At 43.5% G+C, this 26,599-nt stretch overlaps 1 protein-coding gene and 1 pseudogene across 1 annotated transcript; one reads left to right on the forward strand and one right to left on the reverse strand.

The window, feature by feature from the left end:
• Positions 1-26,036, forward strand: LOC137286437 (transient receptor potential cation channel subfamily V member 1-like). Its single transcript, XM_067818299.1, has 16 exons — positions 1-214; positions 2,466-2,511; positions 4,987-5,128; positions 6,843-7,138; positions 8,116-8,256; positions 8,340-8,584; positions 8,741-8,825; positions 9,248-9,421; positions 9,630-9,703; positions 10,379-10,561; positions 10,748-10,921; positions 11,442-11,597; positions 15,945-16,031; positions 16,329-16,512; positions 24,633-24,832; positions 24,936-26,036. Exons 3-16 carry the CDS (start codon positions 5,080-5,082, stop codon positions 25,009-25,011), a joined length of 2,124 nt encoding a protein of 707 aa, XP_067674400.1. The 5' UTR covers positions 1-214; positions 2,466-2,511; positions 4,987-5,079; the 3' UTR covers positions 25,012-26,036.
• Positions 17,670-24,161, reverse strand: LOC137286617 (uncharacterized PPE family protein PPE21-like; annotated as a pseudogene).
• Positions 26,037-26,599: the final 563 nt, after the last annotated feature.

Raw genomic sequence — 26,599 nt, forward strand, 5'->3', positions numbered from 1 at the left:
GTGATGTGAACTGAGGTTCCCGCGTCCTGGCGGCTACTATTCTCGCTGTGTGTACGCTAGTGTACTCCAGAATCTCTCCCTCTCAAACTTCTCCTGGTCAATTCTGCTGGACACGTGGCCACCAGAAGTACCGACCTCTGACCCTTGAGGTGATCCTGACAGCCCTGAAGCCCCGGATTGTACCTCCCAACTTCTGGAGCAACCCTGAAATCCGGTAAGTAGATCGTGATGTTCTTCCAGTGAGAGTGTAATACTCGGCATTGTGCCGACCCATATTTGTATACAATATAGATGATAGCTTCAGATGTAATTCAGACAGCATAGGCAGAATGTAGCAAACACTATCATGACTCTTTGGATATACATAATGTAATCCGCTCGTGCCGTAAATCTGTCATAACCTGGAATATGGACATACACACTTTATTCAGCAATGACATGTGAAGTTGATCTGGTGTGAAGTCTTCACTGGGTTCGGTATCTGCTACAATTTTTTGTAGTAATACTTGGAGGTGAAGGTATACTGTCAGTGTTTGTCATATTATTGGTTATCCTTGAAAAACTAATATTTACAGTTTCCATATTTAGATCCACAGTCAGATCAGTAGTTTCTCTATGTACAGGATATAACAGCCAGATCAGTAGTTTCTCTGTCTATGTACAGGATATAACAGCCAGGTCAGTAGTTTCTCTGTCTATGTACAGGATATAACAGCCAGATCAGTAGTTTCTCTATGTACAAGATGTAACAGTCAGATCAGTAGTTTCTCTATGTACAGGATATAAGAGCCAGGTCAGTAGTTTCTCAATGTACAGGATATAACAGCCAGATCAGTAGTTTCTCTATCTATGGACAGGATGTAACAGTCAGATCAGTAGTTTCTCTGTCTATGTACAGGATATAAGAGCCAGATCAGTAGTTTCTCCATGTACAGGATATAACAGCCAGTTCATTAGCTTCTCTATCTATGGACAGGATGTAACACTCAGATCAGTAGTTTCTCTATCTATGTACAAGATATAACCGTCAGATCAGTAGTTTCTCTATGTACAGGATGTAACAGCTTGATCAGTAGTTTCTCTATCTATGTACAGGATAAAAGAGCCAGGTCAGTAGTTTCTCTATCTATGTACAGGATATAACAGCCAGATCAGTAGTTTCTCTATGTACAAGATGTAACAGTCAGATCAGTAGTTTCTCTATGTACAGGATATAAGAGCCAGGTCAGTAGTTTCTCAATGTACAGGATATAACAGCCAGATCAGTAGTTTCTCTATCTATGGACAGGATGTAACAGTCAGATCAGTAGTTTCTCTGTCTATGTACAGGATATAAGAGCCAGATCAGTAGTTTCTCCATGTACAGGATATAACAGCCAGTTCAGTAGTTTCTCTATCTATGGACAGGATGTAACACTCAGATCAGTAGTTTCTCTATCTATGTACAAGATATAACCGTCAGATCAGTAGTTTCTCTATGTACAGGATGTAACAGCTTGATCAGTAGTTTCTCTATCTATGTACAGGATATAACAGCCAGGTCAGTAGTTTCTCTGTCTATGTACAGGATATAACAGCCAGGTCAGTAGTTTCTTTGTCTCTGTACAGGATATAACAGTCAGATCAGTAGTTTCTCTGTCTATGTACAGGATATAACAGCCAGATCGGTAGTTTCTCTATGTACAGGATGTAACAGCTTGATCGGTAGTTTCTCTATCTATGTACAAGATATAACAGCCAGGTCAGTAGTTTCTCTATGTACAGGATGTAACAGCTTGATCAGTAGTTTCTCTATCTATGTACAGGATATAACAGTCAGATCAGTAGTTTCTCTGTCTATGTACAGGATATAACAGTCAGATCAGTAGTTTCTCTATCTATGTACAGGATATAACAGCCAGATCAGTAGTTTCTCTGTCTATGTACAGGATATAACAGCCAGGTCAGTAGTTTCTCTATCTATGTACAGGATATAACAGCCAGATCAGTAGTTTCTCTGTCTATGTACAGGATATAACAGTCAGATCAGTAGTTTCTCTGTCTATGTACAGGATATAACAGCCAGATCAGTAGTTTCTCTATGTACAGGATGTAACAGCTTGATCAGTAGTTTCTCTATCTATGTACAGGATGTAACAGTCAGATCAGTAGTTTCTCTGTCTATGTACAGGATATAACAGCCAGATCAGTAGTTTCTCTATGTACAGGATATAAGAGCCAGATCAGTAGTTTCTCTATCTATGTACAGGATATAAGAGCCAGGTCAGTAGTTTCTCTATCTATGTACAGGATATACATGTACCTTATATAATTCACATTACACAATTAATAGGCTTTGGCCGAGATATTCACAAGGACTGTATACGACGAGTGTCTAATGGGTTAAAAATCTCGAAACCAGCAGGTAAACAAAGCAGATATGTGTTACTATTTGAACTACAGTTGTGTCACTATGTACCTTACAGGTGTGTAACTGTGTGCCCTACTGGTGTGTTACTGTGTTCCCTACAGGTGAGTTACTATACGAAATATACACAACTTCGTGAAGACATTTGTTTCTTGGTCTATCTAGTGAGTTATACATGACGGCAAGTGACTTAAAGCACTGTTACAGTAATATGTTATCTAAAGCTGTGTAACTATGTACATATAACTTTCACCATTCCATTGCTACGACTGTGCTACTATGTGACTTACAGTCATTTTGTGATCCGAGGCTGTGTAAATATGTAGCTGTATACACAGCTGTTACTGTGTGACATACATGTGTCACTGTCACATACAGCTATTACTGTGTAACATACATCTGTTACTGTGTGACATACATGTGTCACTATGTCACATACAGCTGTTACTGTGTAACATACAGCTGTTACTGTGTGACATACATGTGTCACTGTCTCACACAGCTATTACTGTGTAACATACATCTGTTACTGTGTGACATACATGTGTCAATGTCACATACAACTATTACTGTGTAACATACAGCTGTTACTGTGTGACATACATGTGTCACTATGTCACATACAGCTATTACTGTGTAACATACATCTGTCACTGTGTGACATACACGTGTCACTATGTCACATATATCTGTTACTGTGTGACATACATGTGTCACTATGTCACATACAGCTATTACTGTGTGACATACAGCTGTTACTGTGTGACATACATGTGTCACTATGTCACATATATCTGTTACTGTGTGACATACATGTGTCATGGTCTCATACAGCTGTTACTGTGTAACATACATCTGTTACTGTGTGACATACATGTGTCACTATGTCTCATACAGCTATTACTGTGTAACATACGTCTGTTACTGTGTGACATACATGTGTCACTATGTCACATACAGCTGTTACTGTGTAGCATACAGCTGTTACTGTGTGACATACATGTGTCACTATGTCACATACAGCTATTACTGTGTAACATACATCTGTTACTGTGTGACATACATGTGTCACTGTCACATACAGCTATTACTGTGTAACATACATCTGTTACTGTGTGACATACATGTGTCACTATGTCACATACAGCTATTACTGTGTAACATACAGCTGTTACTGTGTGACATACATGTGTCACTATGTCACATATATCTGTTACTGTGTGACATACATGTGTCACGGTCTCATACAGCTGTTACTGTGTAACATACATCTGTTACTGTGTGACATACATGTGTCACTATGTCACATACAGCTAGCTCCGTGTAACATACATCTGTTACTGTGTGACATACATGTGTCACTATGTCTCATACAGCTATTACTGTGTAACATACGTCTGTTACTGTGTGACATACATGTGTCACTATGTCACATACAGCTGTTACTGTGTAGCATACAGCTGTTACTGTGTGACATACATGTGTCACTATGTCACATACAGCTATTACTGTGTAACATACATCTGTTACTGTGTGACATACATGTGTCACTGTCACATACAGCTATTACTGTGTAACATACATCTGTTACTGTGTGACATACATGTGTCACTATGTCACATACAGCTATTACTGTGTAACATACAGCTGTTACTGTGTGACACACATGTGTCACTATGTCACATATATCTGTTACTGTGTGACATACATGTGTCACGGTCTCATACAGCTGTTACTGTGTAACATACATCTGTTACTGTGTGACATACATGTGTCACTATGTCACATACAGCTAGCTCCGTGTAACATACATCTGTTACTGTGTGACATACATGTGTCACTATGTCTCATACAGCTATTACTGTGTAACATACGTCTGTTACTGTGTGACATACATGTGTCACTATGTCACATACAGCTGTTACTGTGTAGCATACAGCTGTTACTGTGTGACATACATGTGTCACTATGTCACATACAGCTATTACTGTGTGACATACATCTGTTACTGTGTGACATACATGTGTCACTGTCACATACAGCTATTACTGTGTAACATACATCTGTTACTGTGTGACATACATGTGTCACAGTCACATACAGCTGTTACTGTGTAACATACGTCTGTTACTGTGTGACATACATGTGTCACTGTCACATACAGCTATTACTGTGTGACATACATGTGTCACTATATCTCATACAGCTATTACTGTGTAACATACATCTGTTACTGTGTGACATACATGTGTCACAGCCAAATACAGCTATTACTGTGTGACGTACACCTGTTACTGTCTGACATACATGTGTCACTATGTCACATACAGCTATTACTGTGTAACATACATCTGTTACTGTGTGACATACATGTGTCACAGTCAAATACAGCTATTACTGTGTGATGTACACCTGTTACTGTCTGACATACATGTGTCACTATGTCACATACAGCTATTACTGTGTGACATACACCTGTATTACTGCGTCATGCAGCTTCACAGTAACATGCAGTGGACACACTATGCAGCTGTACACGTATATGTCAATAAAACACGAGTTATTAATACCGCCAACAGGCTTCTCGCTTCCTGCTTGGCGAGGATGTAGACTATGAGGTTGTCCGGTGGTGGAGACGCTTGATCCGGTGCCTGTCAAGGACCCTACTAAACATGTGCGACGTTGACCACGGCGACATAGTCCTGGGTGACATGGTCGAAGGTGAGAATCCAATATTTTCTTAATTAAGATGATAATCGTAGACATTTGAAAAAATCCAAATAGGTAGTTGAAGTTTGATACTCATTTTGACGTACCTGGAATATCGAACTCAGCTACCACCCACCCTTTCCCCCTTCTCCCCACTCATTCCCCACCACCCACCCCCATCCACACACACACACCCCAACACACACACACACACACACACACACACACACACACACACACACACACACACACACACACACTCACTCCAACACTCATTCACGTCCCCTACTTACACACCCATTCTTACACTCTCTCTCTCTCACTCACTCATCCACTGACTGAATCACCCACCACGAACCCACACACCCACTCACTCGCACACCTCTCTCTATCATCCATCACTCACCGCCAACCCCCCTCTCACACCCCCCCCCTACCCGCACACACAGATACTCATGTACTCACACACACACACACACACACAGAGAGAGAGAGAGAGAGAGAGAGAGAGACTTTTGGCTCACTCAATCAATCACTGATACTGAAATACGTGTGTGTGTGTGTGTGTGTGTAAGTAGGTGTGTGTGTAAGTAGGTGTGTGTGTGTGTGTGTGTGTGTGTGTGTGTGTGTGTGTGTGTGTGTGTAAGTAGGTTTGTGTAGGTGTGTGTGTTGTGTTTAGTTCACATATGAGGAAAAACGTAGCTGTGATAAAAACAACAAGGAAATATATTGCCCCTATACACAATTGCAATATACGTTACCGAGGAAGTTTTGCGTTACCTGAACTGAGGCCACAGGCGGCAGAATGGTATGACAAACATCAGACGGCTCAGAGTGATTCCTATTTTACAACACAATATTCTCTAACATCACGGGGATGGGAAATCGAACTCTGACTGCCGACCTGCCCAGTGAACGTTGTACGCGCTCGGCTACTGGACCAGCCCTCCAGACTTACTGTGTTTAATCATCAATGTCTCATTATTACACAAACATTACATTCAGTAAATACAGACGTAACAGGCACGTGTCGAAGTTTGGGTGAATATCAGTTTGAAAATCATCCGTTAATGTCATGTGATAATTCTTAACAGCATTTAAATCTGAAACAAAGGTATTATCATTCCTAGAATAGCCTTTCCGAAATCCGTTGGACGGTGTCAGTGACTTAGATCAAGGCGTCATTGTAGCATGACGCAGTGGTCGTTGTTCACCAATCACTTGATTGTCAGGTCCATACTGGATCATTTACTATCACTGGTGCATCATCCTGTATACGAACCCGGTCATGTCTGGCACAGAGAACGAAAACCATTGCGGAAATATTTTGTTGATTATGACATGATTCAAAATGATAAACTTTATGTTCAGATCCAATAGCACAGCCCAGATATTCCTGACTTTGTGCAGCGTTTGAGAAAGAATGATTATCTGCATCCCTGCGGCATACACACTGAGTGACACGATCTCCATCTGTACAGGGCGGTAAGGTGGCCGAGTGGTTAAAGCGTTCGCTCGTCACACCGAACAACGGATTCGATTCCCCACGTGGGTACAATGTATGAAGCAAATATTGGTGGAATATTGTTAAAAGCAAAGTAAAACTAAAACACAGCAGAACGTCTGTCCGACCATGGTCAGACAAGCCAGTGCTGTAATGTAACCGACAGTGACGTACCATGTCATTCCTTACCGGGTCACTATGTCGGTGTTGTGTCGTACACAGGAGTCGTCCCACAGGATGCCACAGAGAGGGAGAATGAAGGGGATGATACAACATCTCCCCCGGACGAGCCTGGACCACCTCCCCCCCTGACGCCTACCTCCCCTGTCCTTCACCCCACGGCGGACGACAGACACTGCCCCTTGTGTAAGAACAAGGTACCCCGCTACTCCTCCCGAGGTGGGTGTGTGGACGTGTGTGAAGATGGCCGATGTCGTTCCTGCGAAAATATCACGTCAGTGCCGTCGTTGTCGGATTTACTCGGGCAAGACGTCACGGGAGACGACTTTCAAGCAGAGGTATTTTAGAAAATCACCTGCTTTTTAAATATCCAGTGAAAACATATTCGAGAGAAACCTGAACTATGACAAATATTAGCTAAAGCGAAGTTAGCAACTGCAATAGTTCCACTTGTAATTACCGAACAACGTGGAAGCCATTGCTGCGTCCACAGTGATTCCCACTCAGAGCAATGGTTAAGGAGAAACACGTATGATTACTGGTCGGCTGCTGGCAATAGATGGTCGCCTGCTAACGTCATACAAACCTGAAGCTGCTCACTATATATTAAGTCATTCCTTGTTTAACCAGAATAACCGCATTTGAGGGTTTTGTTTTGGAGGGACAGGATTTACTTTTCGCTAGGAAGACCTCTTCCCAGGTTTTACTTTTCCTACTTTATATGAACATCAACATTCAAATGATACATGTGTGTTTGAAATCCTATTGAAAAATATCGTTTAAGATTCAGCTCAAAGCTCAAAGGTTTTCCCTATCGTGATTGGAAGTGCAACTCTCAGATTTGTAGGCAGACACTCTACCGCACGGCAATCGGGCCGACGAAGGTGGTGGGGTTAAATTATCTACTTATAGTTACTGTCGTTAAATTGATTTTACGTGCGCTTCAGTTATCGTTATGTAGCATCATTAAATGATCATCTACATTGTCATTATCCATCATTGACGGTATATCTGTTAGAGAGGACACCTCCTCCTCCTCCTCCTCCTCCTCCTACCAAACCTCGGAGGCGTGTTTTCTCCTACGCTCAAAGTTAGGGACAGGGACAGATAATTTTGTTGTTTGTATGCTGTCATTAGTCAGAGGTCATAAAGACTGTCGACGGTCATGTCATAAAGATTTGTATGCTATGGTTGTCTCACTGTCAGAGTCAACTGTCATGATGGCAATGTAGTTTGTGTGTTGCTGTTGAGATGCAGTCACATGCCACCGACGGTGTTTGTCGATGTCAGGACGTCAGTGTCGTCTATGCTGCAGGTCGCCCACAAGAGTCAGCTGCTGTTGATCGGACGGCAGGAGGCTGAACTGGAGACCATCGTGGACCGCCTCATCAGTAACCATGGAAACAAGGACACAGCACTGTTGTACGCTATCTCACACTTCCCTACTGAAGCTAAGGTAGAAACTGTTCTTCGCCATCAGACACACCATGTTATGTCACTGAGAATACAACATTTATTATTCAAGACGTTCCTGTTCAGGTGCAGATCTTCGTGAACACCCTGCTCCACCGTGGCGCCAACCCCTCGACGTGCGACAGCTCGTGGCAGACCCCCCTCCACCACGCCGTCAAGAGGAACTTCAAGGGGGTGTGCAGTAAACTGCTGGAGAACGATGCCCTCCCCCACGTCCGAGACAAGGACAACAACATGCCCTACCATCTTGCCCTCAGCAACAACAACGACGACATCGCGGCGATGTTGCTGTCGGTCATGCCACACAGTGTGTAGGTCGATCATCCCAATATAGGATCGAATGGTTTTTAACAATATCCAGTAATCAGTGACAATGTCGGTAGACATTAACCAGTATAATATACTCGTATCATGTGTTCAGCAACTGTTACTATGGCCACTCTCTAATCTCGTGTGTCTGATTGCAGAGTAAGAAGTCTGTTTGTAGCAAGCGAGGATGCTGGAACCACGTCCGAATGCAGTCTGCATGACCTGATCAACAACAACATGCAGGTGATGGCCTTTGAGGCAATTATGTCATATATAACGGTAAAGGTTCACATGGCAGAACACAGAGGGTTTACGTGGAGGTAGAGAGTTAGTGATGGCATAAAACAGATGACAGTAACACACTGCTTAGTTAAGTCGTACTAAATGAGATACAGATGACGTCATACAGGACAGAGGCTCTAGGTGAGGTACAAATGTGGAAGGGACTAAGTGACGTCATACAGTAAAGATGGACTAATTGCAAGAACAGATGACGTCATAATTAACTTGTGAGACTAGATACAGGTGCAAATGTTGGTACAGGCATGTAGTCAGTGTTTCTGTTGGAAGTAAGGGCTATACTGCATGACGATGATACTGTGCGTGACACTTCATGGACTCCTCAACCATGGTTCGTTTCTTAGAGCTATATATTTATATTACAGCAAGCAGCACTAAGCGTCCTGGACGCCATGATGGACCGTCTGGGTGACAGTGGTCATGTGAGGGTGTTCTATCACGTGCTGGAAGTAGATGCAAAAGGTCGCTCACCCTGCCACCCTGAGTTTGAGCCCCACGACAAGTCTTGCCTCCATCTGATCTCTCAGCGAGGTTTGAAGGTAGGCCAGAAACAGCAGAGATGAGGGGCGACGGAGCAACTGTCAATTCAGTAGTGAGATTCCCAAGTCATGTTAACCCCAACCACTGACGGTGGACAGGAACCAGTCTGTATTTTCTAAGATACGAGCCTACACAGCCAGGCAAGTCAGTTAATCATCCTCAGAAAACTTCATCATGCATTGTATGCGTTGTCGTGTTCTGTTGCAGTCGCTGGTCTTCCACGACGTCGTACGTCTCCTCATACGCCGGAAGTGGAAGAAATATGCTAGACTCCGATTCGAGTAAGATATAACGCTTTATTGACATGGGTTGACTTCGATATGTTCGGTAATCGAGAAATAATGCCATCTCATGTCATCATTGTATTTCAGTTCTCCATTCTAAGAATTGTCCTTAGTATTTTGTCTCTTACTCTCATGGCAATCTGTTTCGCGGGGTATTTATGGCTGGTTGTCTGGCGGTCACTATATACGTATCTTCCGACGTCAGTATGCAGCAGTGTATTATTACTGTTGGCTTTTAGTGCTGTACCAGTAGGTTATATGTATGTACTTCTGTAGTGAAGACCAGTGAAGGTCTGGGGTACAACAGGCCTTCAGCAACCCATGCTTGCCATAAAAGGCGACTATGTTTGCCGTAAGCGGCGACTAACGGGATCGGGTGGTCAGGCTCGCTGACTTGGTTGACACATGTCATCGGTTCCTAGTTGCGTAGATCGATGCTCATTTTGTTGATCACTGGATTGTCTGGTCCAGACTCGATTATTTACAGACCGCCGCCATACAGCTGGAATAATGCTGAGTGCAAACTAAACACACTTACTCACTCACTCTGTATTGGGGATGGGTGGATTCCTTCGATCCATTACATAACTATAAAGAAATGAATGGCTTCAACAAAGTCAGCATTGTTTACATGAGGTAGCGTTTGATGTAGTGTGTTTGACTTGTCTACAGACTGAATTGTTTGCTGTTCTGTGTCGCTCTGTTGTGTTTGACGTTCTCCGTGGCTGTCTCTTCCCTGACCTCTGACCCCGCTACATACTCGGGCCCCCTTCAGATTGCCCGTGGGGTGGCGGAATGCTTGGGGACCGTCCTCGTCCTCGCCACTTTGATCCTGGAGCTGAATCAGATGAGGAGGTAAGATTGATACTAGACTCGACTTTCAGTAACTCAGCAATAGTTTGCTGAATCAAAATCTTAAAACGTGAAGGCTTCTTTCGACAAACAATAACATCGCCAGTATACCTAAAAGACATTCTAGCAATCCGAGCAATATTCCTAGTAGAATGCCTCATCTGTTAACGGCTGCCATGTTGTTTATAGACACCGAAGGGACTACTGGAGTGACAAGTTCAACTGGATCGACCTGTCGTCCTCTTGCTTGCTGCTGGTGGTGATCCCGCTCCGTTTTACACACAGACAGGAACAGTGGCACGTGTTCTCCATGGGATACCTGCTGTGGACACTCAGGATGTTCAAATACGCCGCCGTCTTCAGGTAATGTCATCACCGGGTCCACAGGTAAATGATAACAGATAAACACCTGGTCATCTGTTAACTGACAACAGGTGAAAACCTAGTACTCAGGTAAATAGCAGGTGAATACGTGATCTTTCAGGTAAATGATATTAGGTAAATGATAAAAGATGAACACCAGGTCCGCAGGTAGCTAATGAGAGATGTACATACGCTCCTTATGTACAATATAACAGATATGTACGCAACTCATAGAGTGTTTAGGCAACATTTCATATTCAAGACAGTATGATAGCTATTCCGCGAGCATAATTGTGGTTATGAAACCGCATCGGCCGCACAAACTTCTACGTCATACCACAAACTAACACAAAATATAAAAAAAAACAGTTACTTCGGGATGCACCGAAAACTAGCCAAAAGACTGATTCTGATTTTAAGGAATAGAAACTTGTTCGATTACCTTTGAGATCTGCGTCTATATCCAAAAGTTTAGTGTTTTCAACACCTATGTACGTGTCTTGTGAACATCTCCCCGCAGACGGACGGGGGCGTACGCCCTGATCCTGTGGAGAATCATCAGCAGGGACATCCTCCAGTTCATCCTCTTCTTCCTCGTCATCCTCCTGGCTTTCACGGGGTCCTTCACCTTGGCACTCAAGGGAGAAAACGCACTGACTGTACACAACGAAACCAGGTAGACGGTACATATTGCGTTGGCACACATAACACTCACTACAGACGCATGCCTTACCCAAAGCCAAATCAAAGACGCATGCCTTACCCAAAGCCAAATCAAAGTTAATGAGTCAAAAGAGAGTGTATGGAGATTACTCTCTGTGATACACTGTGCCTGAAGCAGACTCTGACAGGAATGTGGTCACCTGCAGAAACGTCTAAGGTACCATTCTTCAATACTACAGTGAAGCTGTAGCACCTGCAGAGTAGATATAGTGCTAACCGTTATTAGTTTATTATTTCCATATTTCAGAATCTACGGGAGTAGTATAGGGAATGACAGTTCTGGCTCACTTTCAAGAAATGTCTCTACAACGCCTTATTTACTGAATAAGACGTTGGTGGGCCCCTTAGCTCTTGCTACTATTACCCCTACTATAAAAAAGTTGGCGGTAATTACTGTGCCTTGGTTGGAGGTAATACTGTGCCGTACGGTACGATCAATAATTCTTCTCTTACAAAACCCCTACCCGGCCCATCCCTCAAGTAGTACAAGTTAGGTTCGTCGGCTTTCATATCCACTTTATCTATGTTGTAAGTTTTGACTGACCATATAGGATCGGTGGCTCGCTTACGGCTATCGCCCTCGTGTTCCCCTATGTTATGTTTATATCGATGAAACAGTTTAACGTGAACCGCCTACGATCTCTTTGGTGTTCATAATAAAGGCTTGCTGGGCTTTTTGTATTCCCTGTGCTATGTACTTTTTTTTCTCGTCCTCGCTGATAGCAGACTTACGAGACTTGGACCGAATATCATGTTTCATTCCGTTATATTTTGTGAGTTCAGAGAGGATTGAACTAAACTCCTCTTCTGAGATCTTACTATCAGAGAGTGCCGTGGAAATTCGCTCACTCACTGTGTTCAGCTTTGCTTCGGCCAGAACCCTGATCTCGTCGTGTTTCAATGCCTTACGATTAAGTCTGCGTGATACTAACTTAAGCGCCAACCCTACCAACCCTGTCACCCCAGCCGTTATTTCAATACCTAGCACTATAGGTGCAGCCACGATGGTAGCCAACAACCCAACGCCTGCCGCCCCTAGTCCCATGCTGGTTGCCATAAGGGTAGTGTCAGCCCCGTCCACGATATTGAAAGCTCTATTGTACTTTTTACATAGTGCTTTCCGCGTGTCACGGTCTTGTTCTAGTTGACGTTTCACATCACATAACTGCCTCAAGCGGAACCCATCTACGGTTTCCAGCGTCTTCGCTACTTCCTCTACGACTGGGTACAGACCCATCCTATAATATATATTTTGAAAGATATTTTAATTGGGTTTCAGTTAATATTTCACGAATGAATTTGAAGCCTACAAGGGATAGATCATAATTAATGATAATAGGTGTGGAACCAATAGACTTTTCTGTTGTAATAAAAACCCCAGGGAGGCTTATTAAGCGGTTTATAGGACCCGTGGGGGTATCCCGTTGTATAACAATACGGCAATATTGGTCTACGTGTTCGAGATGATTACTCGCACGCGACTAACGTATGGAATAAACTGGGTTGTAAGAACCTGGGTGATTATCACGACCTGTACTTGAGGACAGATGTACTGCTGTTAGCCGACGTGTTTGAAACGTTCAGGCGGACCTGTTTAAAGCAGTATAAACTCGACCCCGCATGGTATTACACCAGCCCAGGTCTGTCGTGGGACGCCTTGCTTAAAAAGACCGGAGTTAATTTGGAATTGCTAACAGACTACGACATGCACCTATTCATTGAGAAAGGCTTGCGAGGTGGGATTTCCATGGCATCCAAACGATACGCGAAAGCAAATAATCAATACGTGAAAGGTTACGATCCTAACAAACCAACCAATCACATTCTATACCTCGACGCAAACAACCTGTACGGCTGGGCCATGAGCCAGTATCTACCTACAGGGGGATTCGAATGGGTACCCCACGTTGATGTTATGGGGGTCGCACCAGATTCGAACAAAGGGTATATCCTCGAAGTTGACTTAGAGTATCCCAAGGAATTACACACATCGCACAACAGCTATCCCCTTGCACCCGAACGTATGAGGGTTAATACAGACTGGATGTCTGAGTACCAACATAACTTGTCAGATGGGCGTGTGACAGACGTTGAAAAACTCGTGCCTAACTTAATGAATAAGACCAAGTACATCGTTCACTATCGCAACCTACAGCTGTACCTGTCGTTGGGTATGAGGCTGACCAAAATACACAGGGTGCTCATGTTCGACCAGAGCCCATGGATGGAGCCCTACATCAGAATGAACACAGACCTACGAAAAAAAGCCACCAGTGATTTTGAGAAAAATCTCTACAAGCTCATGAATAACTCGGTGTTTGGTAAGATTATGGAAAACCTGAGGAAACGCGTAACCGTGAAGCTGGTTAGATCTAGTGAGGAAGACAAGCTCAGGAAATTGATAGCCAGTCCGGCATTCAACCGTAATAAAATATTTACAGACAACCTGGTTGCCATACACATGAAGAAAAACCACATAAAATTCAACCGGCCTGTTTACGTGGGGATGAGCATCCTCGATTTATCCAAACACCTGATGTACGACTTTTACTACAACGAGCTCAAGAAACAGTACGGCGACAGGTGTGAAGTGCTGTACACTGACACGGATTCCCTGCTGATGGAGATTCGAACCGAGGACGTGTACGAGGACATGAAAAAACACCTCGATTTATACGACACCAGCGACTACCCTAAGACCCATACCCTACACAGCACGGTAAATAAAAAGGTCCTAGGTAAGATGAAGGACGAGTGTGCTGGCACGCCCATAGCCGAGTACATAGGTTTGAGACCTAAGATGTACTCCATACTGAAAGCCGACAATAGTGAGATCCGGAAGGCTAAGGGGGTTAAGAAGTATGTGGTGAAACAACACATCAAACACGCCAGATTCAAGGAAGCCCTGTTCAAGACCCGTACCTTTAGACATAAAATGAACACACTTAGAAGTGATGGACATAAGATATACGGACTGACTATAAACAAGACGTCCCTGTCGCCTATGGACACGAAACGTTGGATAGCTATTGATGGGATAAACACATACGCGTATGGACATGAAAAAATTTGAGGCTATTTACTACAGCCCGCGTGGGTACTGGAAAGGAGCTAGCGCAGTAGATAAGCTAGCTAAACTAGCGCGAGTACCCCCGGAGGAAGCCAAAGCGTGGCTTGAAAAACAAGCCCTGTGGCAGATCTATTTACCGGCACCACGCTACGTGCCTAGAAGGAGGTTCGGTATTAACATACCTAATAGCATTCACCAGGCAGACCTACTGTTCCTACCCCACGACAAGAGGTACAAGTATGCCTTAACCGTAGTGGATGTAGCCAGTCGTTACAAGGAAGCCGAACCCTTGACCACGAAAGATTCGGCCCAGGTAGCCAGAGGATTTGAACGCATATACAAACGCAGTCCGCTGACGTGGCCAACAGAGCTGCAAGTTGACCCCGGACGGGAGTTCATGGGTGCCGTGTCACAACTGCTAGCCAAACACGATACAAAGGTCAGGCGTGGCACGGCCGGAGCCCATCGCAGCCAAGCCATAGTTGAGAGATTTAATAGGACTTTGGCTGAGCGCTTGTTCGGCTATCAGTATGCTAGGGAGATGGCCACCCCTGGAAAACGATCGACTGAATGGGTCACGAGGTTACCCAAGGTGGTGTCGGCAATCAACCATGAAGTCACCCGTCTCACCGGTAAGAAACCGGCAGACGCTATCAAACTAAAATCAATAGTTGCAGAGTCGGCCGCTCCATTGCGTGGGAAGGAGAAACAGATACCAGATAGGGCCCTAGTGAGGTATCTATACCAGCCGGGGGAACACGAGGGCGATAGCCGTAAGCGAGCCACCGATCCTATATGGTCAGTCAAAACTTACAACATAGATAAAGTGGATATGAAAGCCCACGAACCTAACTTATACTACTTGAGGGATGGGCCGGGTAGGGGATTTGTAAGAGAAGAATTATTGATCGTACCGTACGGCACAGTGTTACCTCCTACCAAGGCACAGTAATTACCGCCAACTTTTTTGTAGTAGGGGTAATAGTAGCAAGAGCTAAGGGGCCCACCAACGTCTTATTCAGTAAATAAGGCGTTGTAGAGACATTTCTTGAAAGTGAGCCAGAACTGTCATTCCCTATACTACTACGGGAGGTAACTATGGTTACCATTTATCAGCATGTACAAGGAGATATGTGTTTCAATGTTATTGCAACTAACCTGGTTCGTATCCATACGTATACATGTTCCGGGGTACCTTGATGACAACACGAATGATTTCCTGTTTTTTAGCAACTACTGGAATGTCATGTTTGTCGGTGTGAGGACATTAATAGAGGCATACGCTGTGGTGGAGTATTCAGGCGAGGGAGGATATCCGTAAGTGAACAATTACTGTTTCTGTCACGGAAATAACTTGATTGTGCAGCATGGGAGATCACATAAATGGAAACCTTGTGTAAATGTCATACGTATTCAACAATCTTTGAGCTTACAATTCCTTTCCTTGATCCAGATGATGTTAATTCCTAGCATGGCAGATTAACTAGAGTAATATAAGAATAATGTGGTATTCTTTAACTGACTATGGCGTATATTCCAAGTCCACCATCATTAGTGTTACGAGGTCTTGGTCCCCACGTCTGTCACTATGTGGGTCTTTCTGGTCATCTTCAGGCCCATGAGCACTTTCCTCATGGTCATCTTCCTGTTCTTCTGCTGCGTCGTCCTGCTCAGCATCCTCGTCGCCCAGCTCAGCGACACCTACCACTACGTGCAGAGAGACGCGCAGCGGGGCCTGGAGCTCAACAGGGCGTGGATCATCACTAGAGTCGACCTCAACAGCATATATGTGGGAAAGGTAGATCTTTCTGCTGTAATGGTATAAACTGACTCCGAAGGCTGTTTATTCTTCACCTTCCATAAGTGCAGTGGGGAGATGTTCTTTGGACCAACGCTCAAAGCATGTCTCATTTGTTGCTGTTGCTACCCAGGGCCCCGTTTCACAAAACTCTCGTAAGCCTAAGATCTCGTAACTTTTCTCGTAGCATCCGTAGCTCCTGTATTACAGTATAGGAGGTACATTGGCTACGAGAAAACTTACGAGATCTTAGGCTACGAGAGTTTTGTGAAACGGGCCCCTGGCCTACATCTCAGACTGCCTGTGTTGATGTTCCCATAACCTAACCTCTAACTCCGCATGTTGATGTACCCATAACCTAACCTCTAACTCCGCATGTTGATGTTCCCATAACCTAATCTTTAACTCCGCATGTTGATGTTCCCATAACCTAATCTCTAACTCCGCATGTTGATGTTCCCACAACCTAACCTCTAACTCCGCATGTTGATGTTCCCATAACCTAACCTCTAACTCCGCATGTTGATGTACCCATAACCTAACCTCTAACTCCACATGTTGATGTTCCCATAACCTAACCTCTAACTCCACATGTTGATGTTCCCATAACCTAATCTCTGACTCTGCATGCTGATGTTCCCATAACCTAACCTCTAACTCCGCATGTTGATGTTCCCATAACCTAACCTCTAACTCCGCATGTTGATCTTCCCATAACCTAATCTCTAACTCCGCATGTTGATGTTCCCATAACCTAATCTTTAACTCCGCATGTTGATGTTCCCATAACCTAATCTCTGTCTCCGCACGTTGATGTTCCCATAACCTAATCTCTAACTCCGCATGTTGATGTGCCCATAACCTAATCTTTAACTCCGCATGTTGATGTTCCCATAACCAAACCTCCAACTCCGCATGTTGATGTTCCCATAACCTAACCTCTAACTCCGCATGTTGATGTGCCCAAAACCTAATCTTTAACTCCGCATGTTGATGTTCCCATAACCTAATCGATAACTCCGCATGTTGATGTTCCCATAACCTAACCTCTAACTCCGCATGTTGATGTTCCCATAACCTAACCTCTAACTCCGCATGTTGATGTACCCATAACCTAACCTCTAACTCCACATGTTGATGTTCCCATAACCTAACCTCTAACTACACATGTTGATGTTCCCACAACCTAATCTCTGACTCTGCATGCTGATGTTCTCATAACCTAATCTCTGATTCCGCATGTTGATGTTCCCATAACCTAATCTCTGACTCCACATGTTGATGTTCCCATAACCTAACCTCTAACTCCACATGTTGATGTTCCCATAACGTAATCTCTGACTCTGCATGCTGATGTTCCCATAACCTAATCTCTGATTCCGTATGTTGATGTTCCCATAACCTAATCTCTAACTCCACATGTTGATGTTCCCATAACCTAATCTCTAACTCCACATGCTGATGTTCCCATAACCTAATCACTGATTCCGCATGTTGATGTTCCCATAACCTAATCTCTAACTCCACATGTTGATGTTCCCATAACCTAACCTCTAACTCCACATGTTGATGTTCCCATAACCTAATCTCTGACTCTGCATGCTGATGTTCCCACAACCTAATCTCTGATTCCGCATGTTGATGTTCCCAAAACCTAACCTCTAACTCTGCATGTTGATGTTCCCATAACCTAACCTCTAACTCCGCATGTTGATGTGCCCATAACCTAATCTTTAACTCCGCATGTTGATGTTCCCATAACCTAATCGCTAACTCCGCATGTTGATGTTCCCATAACCTAACCTCTAACTCCGCATGTTGATGTTCCCATAACCTAACCTCTAACTCCGCATGTTGATGTTCCCATAACCTAACCTCAAACTCCGCATGTTGATGTACCCATAACCTAACCTCTAACTCCACATGTTGATGTTCCCATAACCTAACCTCTAACTCCACATGTTGATGTTCCCATAACCTAATCTCTGACTCTGCATGCTGATGTTCCCATAACCTAACCTCTAACTCCGCATGTTGATGTTCCCATAACCTAACCTCTAACTCCGCATGTTGATGTTCCCATAACCTAATCTTTAACTCCGCATGTTGATGTTCCCATAACCTAACCTCTAACTCCGCATGTTGATGTTCCCATAACCTAATCTCTAACTCCGCATGTTGATGTGCCCATAACCTAATCTTTAACTCCGCATGTTGATGTTCCCATAACCTAACCTCCAACTCCGCATGTTGATGTTCCCATAACCTAACCTCTAGCTCTGCATGCTGATGTTCCCATAACCTAATCTCTGATTCCGCATGTTGATGTTCCCAAAACCTAACCTCTAACTCCGCATGTTGATGTTCCCATAACCTAACCTCTAACTCCGCACGTTGATGTTCCCATAACCTAATCTTTAACTCCGCATGTTGATGTTCCCATAACCTAACCTCTAACTCCGCATGTTGATGTTCCCATAACCTAATCTCTAACTCCGCATGTTGATGTGCCCATAACCTAATCTTTAACTCTGCACGTTGATGTTCCCATAACCTAACCTCTAACTCCGCATGTTGATGTTCCCATAACCTAATCTCTAACACCGCATGTTGATGTGCCCATAACCTAATCTTTAACTCCGCATGTTGATGTTCCCATAACCTAACCTCTAACTCCGCATGTTGATGTTCCCATAACCTAATCTCTGTCTCCGCACGTTGATGTTCCCATAACCTAATCTCTAACTCCGCATGTTGATGTGCCCATAACCTAATCTTTAACTCCGCATGTTGATGTTCCCATAACCTAACCTCCAACTCCGCATGTTGATGTTCCCATAACCTAACCTCTAACTCTGCATGCTGATGTTCCCATAACCTAATCTCTGATTCCGCATGTTGATGTTCCCATAACCTAATCTCTAACTCCGCATGTTGATGTGCCCATAACCTAATCTTTAACTCCACATGTTGATGTTCCCATAACCTAACGTCCAACTCCGCATGTTGATGTGCCCATAACCTAATCTTTAACTCTGCACGTTGATGTTCCCATAACCTAACCTCTAACTCCGCATGTTGATGTTCCCATAACCTAATCTCTAACTCCGCATGTTGATGTGCCCATAACCTAATCTTTAACTCCGCATGTTGATGTTCCCATAACCTAACCTCTAACTCCGCATGTTGATGTTCCCATAACCTAATCTCTGTCTCCGCACGTTGATGTTCCCCTAACCTAATCTCTAACTCCGCATGTTGATGTGCACATAACCTAATCTTTAACTCCGCAAGTTGATGTTCCCATAACCTAACCTCCAACTCCGCATGTTGATGTTCCCATAACCTAACCTCTAACTCTGCATGCTGATGTTCCCATAACCTAATCTCTGATTCCGCATGTTGATGTTCCCAAAACCAAACCTCTAACTCTGCATGTTGATGTTCCCATAACCTAACCTTTAACTCCGCATGTTGATGTTCCCATAACCTAATCTCTAACTCCGCATGTTGATGTTCCCATAACCTAACCTCTAACTCCACATGTTCATGTTCCCATAACCTAATCTCTGATTCCGCACGTTGATGTTCCCATAACCTAATCTCTAACTCTACATGTTGATGTTCCCATAACCTAACCTCTAACTCCACATGTTGATGTTCCCATAACCTAATCTCTGACTCTGCATGCTGATGTTCCCATAACCTAATCTCTGATTCCGCATGTTGATGTTCCCATAACCTAATCTCTGACTCTGCATGCTGATGTTCCCATAACCTAATCTCTGATTCCGCATGTTGATGTTCCCAAAACCTAACCTCTAACTCTGCATGTTGATGTTCCCATAACCTAACCTCTAACTCCGCATGTTGATGTTCCCATAACCTAATCGCTAACTCCGCATGTTGATGTTCCCATAACCTAACCTCTAACTCCGCATGTTGATGTTCCCATAACCTAACCTCTAACTCCGCATGTTGATGTTCCCATAACCTAATCTCTAACTCTACATGTTGATGTTCCCATAACCTAACCTCTAACTCCGCATGTTGATGTGCCCATAACCTAATCTTTAACTCCGCATGTTGATGTTCCCATAACCTAACCTCTAACTCTGCATGTTGATGTTCCCATAACCTAATCTCTGATTCCGCATGTTGATGTTCCCAAAACCTAACCTCTAACTCCGCATGTTGATGTTCCCATAACCTAACCTCTAACTCCGCATGTTGATGTTCCCATAACCTAATCTTTAACTCCGCATGTTGATGTTCCCATAACCTAACCTCTAACTCTGCATGTTGATGTTCCCATAACCTAATCTCTAACTCCGCATGTTGATGTGCCCATAACCTAATCTTTAACTCCGCACGTTGATGTTCCCATAACCTAACCTCTAACTCCGCATGTTGATGTTCCCATAACCTAATCTCTGTCTCCGCACGTTGATGTTCCCATAACCTAATCTCTAACTCCGCATGTTGATGTGCCCATAACCTAATCTTTAACTCCGCATGTTGATGTTCCCATAACCTAACCTCCAACTCCGCATGTTGATGTTCCCATAACCTAACCTCTAACTCTGCATGCTGATGTTCCCATAACCTAATCTCTGATTCCGCATGTTGATGTTCCCATAACCTAATCTCTAACTCCGCATGTTGATGTGCCCATAACCTAATCTTTAACTCCACATGTTGATGTTCCCATAACCTAACGTCCAACTCCGCATGTTGATGTGCCCATAACCTAATCTTTAACTCTGCACGTTGATGTTCCCATAACCTAACCTCTAACTCCGCATGTTGATGTTCCCATAACCTAATCTCTAACTCCGCATGTTGATGTGCCCATAACCTAATCTTTAACTCCGCATGTTGATGTTCCCATAACCTAACCTCTAACTCCGCATGTTGATGTTCCCATAACCTAATCTCTGTCTCCGCACGTTGATGTTCCCCTAACCTAATCTCTAACTCCGCATGTTGATGTGCCCATAACCTAATCTTTAACTCCGCATGTTGATGTTCCCATAACCTAACCTCCAACTCCGCATGTTGATGTTCCCATAACCTAACCTCTAACTCTGCATGCTGATGTTCCCATAACCTAATCTCTGATTCCGCATGTTGATGTTCCCAAAACCAAACCTCTAACTCTGCATGTTGATGTTCCCATAACCTAACCTTTAACTCCGCATGTTGATGTTCCCATAACCTAATCTCTAACTCCGCATGTTGATGTTCCCATAACCTAACCTCTAACTCCACATGTTCATGTTCCCATAACCTAATCTCTGATTCCGCACGTTGATGTTCCCATAACCTAATCTCTAACTCTACATGTTGATGTTCCCATAACCTAACCTCTAACTCCACATGTTGATGTTCCCATAACCTAATCTCTGACTCTGCATGCTGATGTTCCCATAACCTAATCTCTGATTCCGCATGTTGATGTTCCCATAACCTAATCTCTGACTCAGCATGCTGATGTTTCCATAACCTAATCTCTGATTCCGCATGTTGATGTTCCCAAAACCTAACCTCTAACTCTGCATGTTGATGTTCCCATAACCTAACCTCTAACTCCGCATGTTGATGTGCCCATAACCTAATCTTTAACTCCGCATGTTGATGTTCCCATAACCTAATCGCTAACTCCGCATGTTGATGTTCCCATAACCTAACCTCTAACTCCGCATGTTGATGTTCCCATAACCTAACCTCTAACTCCGCATGTTGATGTTCCCATAACCTAACCTCTAACTCTACATGTTGATGTTCCCATAACCTAACCTCTAACTCCGCATGTTGATGTGCCCATAACCTAATCTTTAACTCCGCATGTTGATGTTCCCATAACCTAACCTCTAACTCTGCATGTTGATGTTCCCATAACCTAATCTCTGATTCCGCATGTTGATGTTCCCAAAACCTAACCTCTAACTCCGCATGTTGATGTTCCCATAACCTAACCTCTAACTCCGCATGTTGATGTTCCCATAACCTAATCTTTAACTCCGCATGTTGATGTTCCCATAACCTAACCTCTAACTCCGCATGTTGATGTTCCCATAACCTAATCTCTAACTCCGCATGTTGATGTGCCCATAACCTAATCTTTAACTCCGCACGTTGATGTTCCCATAACCTAACCTCTAACTCCGCATGCTGATGTTCCCATAACCTAATCTCTGATTCCGCATGTTGATGTTCCCAAAACCTAACCTCTAACTCTGCATGTTGATGTTCCCATAACCTAACCTTTAACTCCGCATGTTGATGTTCCCATAACCTAATCTCTAACTCCGCATGTTGATGTTCCCATAACCTAACCTCTAACTCCACATGTTGATGTTCCCATAACCTAATCTCTGATTCCGCACGTTGATGTTCCCATAACCTAATCTCTAACTCTACATGTTGATGTTCCCATAACCTAACCTCTAACTCCACATGTTGATGTTCCCATAACCTAATCTCTGACTCTGCATGCTGATGTTCCCATAACCTAATCTCTGATTCCGCATGTTGATGTTCCCATAACCTAATCTCTGACTCTGCATGCTGATGTTCCCATAACCTAATCTCTGATTCCGCATGTTGATGTTCCCAAAACCTAACCTCTAACTCTGCATGTTGATGTTCCCATAACCTAACCTCTAACTCCGCATGTTGATGTGCCCATAACCTAATCTTTAACTCCGCATGTTGATGTTCCCATAACCTAATCTCTAACTCCGCATGTTGATGTTCCCATAACCTAACCTCTAACTCCGCATGTTGATGTTCCCATAACCTAATCTCTAACTCCGCATGTTGATGTACCCATAACCTAACCTCTAACTCTACATGTTGATGTTCCCATAACCTAACCTCTAACTCCACATGTTGATGTTCCCATAACCTAATCTCTGACTCTGCATGCTGATGTTCCCATAACCTAATCTCTAACTTCGCATGTTGATGTACCCATAACCTAACCTCTAACTCTACATGTTGATGTTCCCATAACCTAACCTCTAACTCCACATGTTGATGTTCCCATAACCTAATCTCTGACTCTGCATGTTGATGTTCCCATAACCTAATCTCTGATTCCGCATGTTGATGTTCCCATAACCTAATCTCTAACTCCACATGTTGATGTTCCCATAACCTAATCTCTAACTCCACATGTTGATGTTCCCATAACCTAACCTCTAACTCCACATGTTGATGTTCCCATAACGTAATCTCTGACTCTGCATGCTGATGTTCCCATAACCTAATCTCTGATTCCGCATGTTGATGTTCCCATAACCTAACCTCTAACTCCACATGTTGATGTTCCCATAACCTAATCTTTAACTCCGCATGTTGATGTTCCCATAACCTAATCTCTAACTCCGCATGTTGATGTTCCCATAACCTAACCTCTAACTCCACATGTTGATGTTCCCATAACCTAATCTCTGATTCCGCACGTTGATGTTCCCATAACCTAATCTCTGTCTCCGCACGTTGATGTTCCCATAACCTAATCTCTGACTCTGCATGCTGATGTTCCCATAACCTAACCTCTAACTCCGCATGTTGATGTTCCCATAACCTAACCTCTAACTCCGCATGTTGATGTTCCCATAACCTAATCTCTGACTCTGCATGTTGATGTTCCCATAACCTAATCTCTAACTCCGCATGTTGATGTTCCCATAACCTAACCTCTAACGCCGCATGTTGATGTTCCCATAACCTAATCTCTAACTCCGCATGTTGATGTGCCCATAACCTAATCTTTAACTCCGCATGTTGATGTTCCCATAACCTAATCTCTAACTCCGCATGTTGATGTTCCCATAACCTAATCTTTAACTCCGCATGTTGATGTTCCCATAACCTAATCTCTAACTCCGCATGTTGATGTTCCCATAACCTAACCTCTAACTCCGCATGTTGATGTTCCCATAACCTAATCTCTGTCTCCACATGTTGATGTTCCCATAACCTAATCTCTAACTCCGCATGTTGATGTGCCCATAACCTAATCTCTGACTCCGCATGTTATTGTTCCCATAACCTAATCTCTGACTCCACACGTTGATGTTCCAATCTGACTGAGTGTGACGATGTTCCAGAGCAGCAGGTTCAAAACATACATAGAGATGGAGGAAATACATAACCCACGTGACATCCTCAAACGCTGGGACGGCCCTGAGCTGAGTCAGATGAACAAGAACATCCGGGACCTGTGGGACCATCTGGACTCCAACAGGATGACCCTTCTGACCATCCAAGCCAGACTGGTCAGGCAGGAGAACAGCCTTGTGCTCATTCAGTACGTCCATCCTCCACATATACTCTGAGTTAATGGATAATACTATATATACGTCGGGAAATGGTGTTCAAGAGTACATCACGTTTGTGTCATCGTGTTTCAGAGAGTGTCTGGAGCATCTGGTAAATACAGAGTCACGTGACAAGCTAAAGACAGGACGGAAGGGAGCGATGAGGTGACAGCAACCAGACACGTAGAATGTACCAGACATGCAGCACATCCTGCATCATCGTCACCCCTGTCATCATCATCATCGTCGTCGTCTTGACCTGCACTCAGTCATCACAATCATTATCACCAACACTGTCATCTTCATCGTAATTATCATCATTGTTGTCAGCAGCGTCGTTATCACTTCCCCCACCTTCAAAATCACCACTACCGTTTCTACCATCATCGCAATCATCACCACTACCGTTTCTACCATCATCGTAATCATCACCACTACCGTTTCTACCATCATCGCAATCATCACCTATACCGTTTCTACCATCATTGCAATTATCATCACTACCGTCTCCAGTCACCATCATCATCTGTCACCACTACCATCTCTATGTCATAATAATATTCAGAAATCATTCCCATAATCGTACATTACGGGCCTAGCTCTTACACTAAGAAAGCAGTATAGCGGGGACTAGTACACGTGTCTGCATCGAAGCCTGTCTCAGGTCCATGCCGTTACTGGACGTCATCATATGTCTCAACAAGGAGGAATGGATGGTCTCAGCTGACTGTGCTGACCTGTTCAAAGGGGAGGCAACCCACCATTCGACTCCTTAGAATACCAAAAGTTAAAACCGTTTTGTCGTTTATTTTTCTGTTTGATGTTTGCCTGTATATTGAACGAGTATGATAGATGTATTTGTTTGTCGCCCTTAGACTATGCCACCACAACCAGACGTTGGTAAACCATCACATGAACAGTGCAAATTTATCTTCACATTAACTAAAAAACATAGAACAACAGAACAGACAACACATCTTCACCCACGTCAACCCATCACACGACACAGTTGCTGGAATAATTCTGTATTGACGCCGCCCACATCCCAGGACGCTGTCAACAATACACGTAGATACGTTTGTTGACAGCTGGTCACACGCTTGTCTCAAGGCTACAACTTTGAGACACTTATCATACTGTAATTCCTCAAACAAGAGGCCAAACACTAACTGATGAATAAAAACATAGAAACGATATCTCCGCGTGGCTTTTCTCTTGCTTTAATCCAAGAACATAAAAATGTATAGTTACACATTATTCCTGCAGAGAGTAAAATTACTAGTTTTCCTATACGCAGCGAAGCAGGCTATGGTAGGCAATTTCCTACATGTGAGCGAAGCGAGCAATGATTGGCAACGTACTTCCCTCAATTCGGTTAAAAATATTTTTAACGTCAAAATAACATATCACCCCCATGAAAGGCAGATCCATTTCCTGACAGGTTTTGCTGTCATGTTTCCAACCTCATATTTGATCATTACTCAACTAAAATATATTTCATTTAACATTTTAAGAGCCACTCGTGGCATATCAATCTTTCGTCTTCATTACCCCTTTCCGCTTCCGGTTATAAGAGAATAACTTTACCATTTAACTGTTGAAGATTATTTTTATTATCTGCCGTCGTTATAGTTAGAACCTTCGTAAAATCTAAAACGTTTAGTCTAAACAAACACTTCTGACGTAACGGGTGAGTGAAAGGAAGAGAGGTCATTTTCAACATGTACATTTAGAGTTAACGCCCCTGTTCCTCCACT

Source organism: Haliotis asinina, chromosome 6, assembly GCF_037392515.1.
Source record: "Haliotis asinina isolate JCU_RB_2024 chromosome 6, JCU_Hal_asi_v2, whole genome shotgun sequence".
NCBI classification, from domain to species: Eukaryota; Metazoa; Mollusca; class Gastropoda; order Lepetellida; family Haliotidae; genus Haliotis; species Haliotis asinina.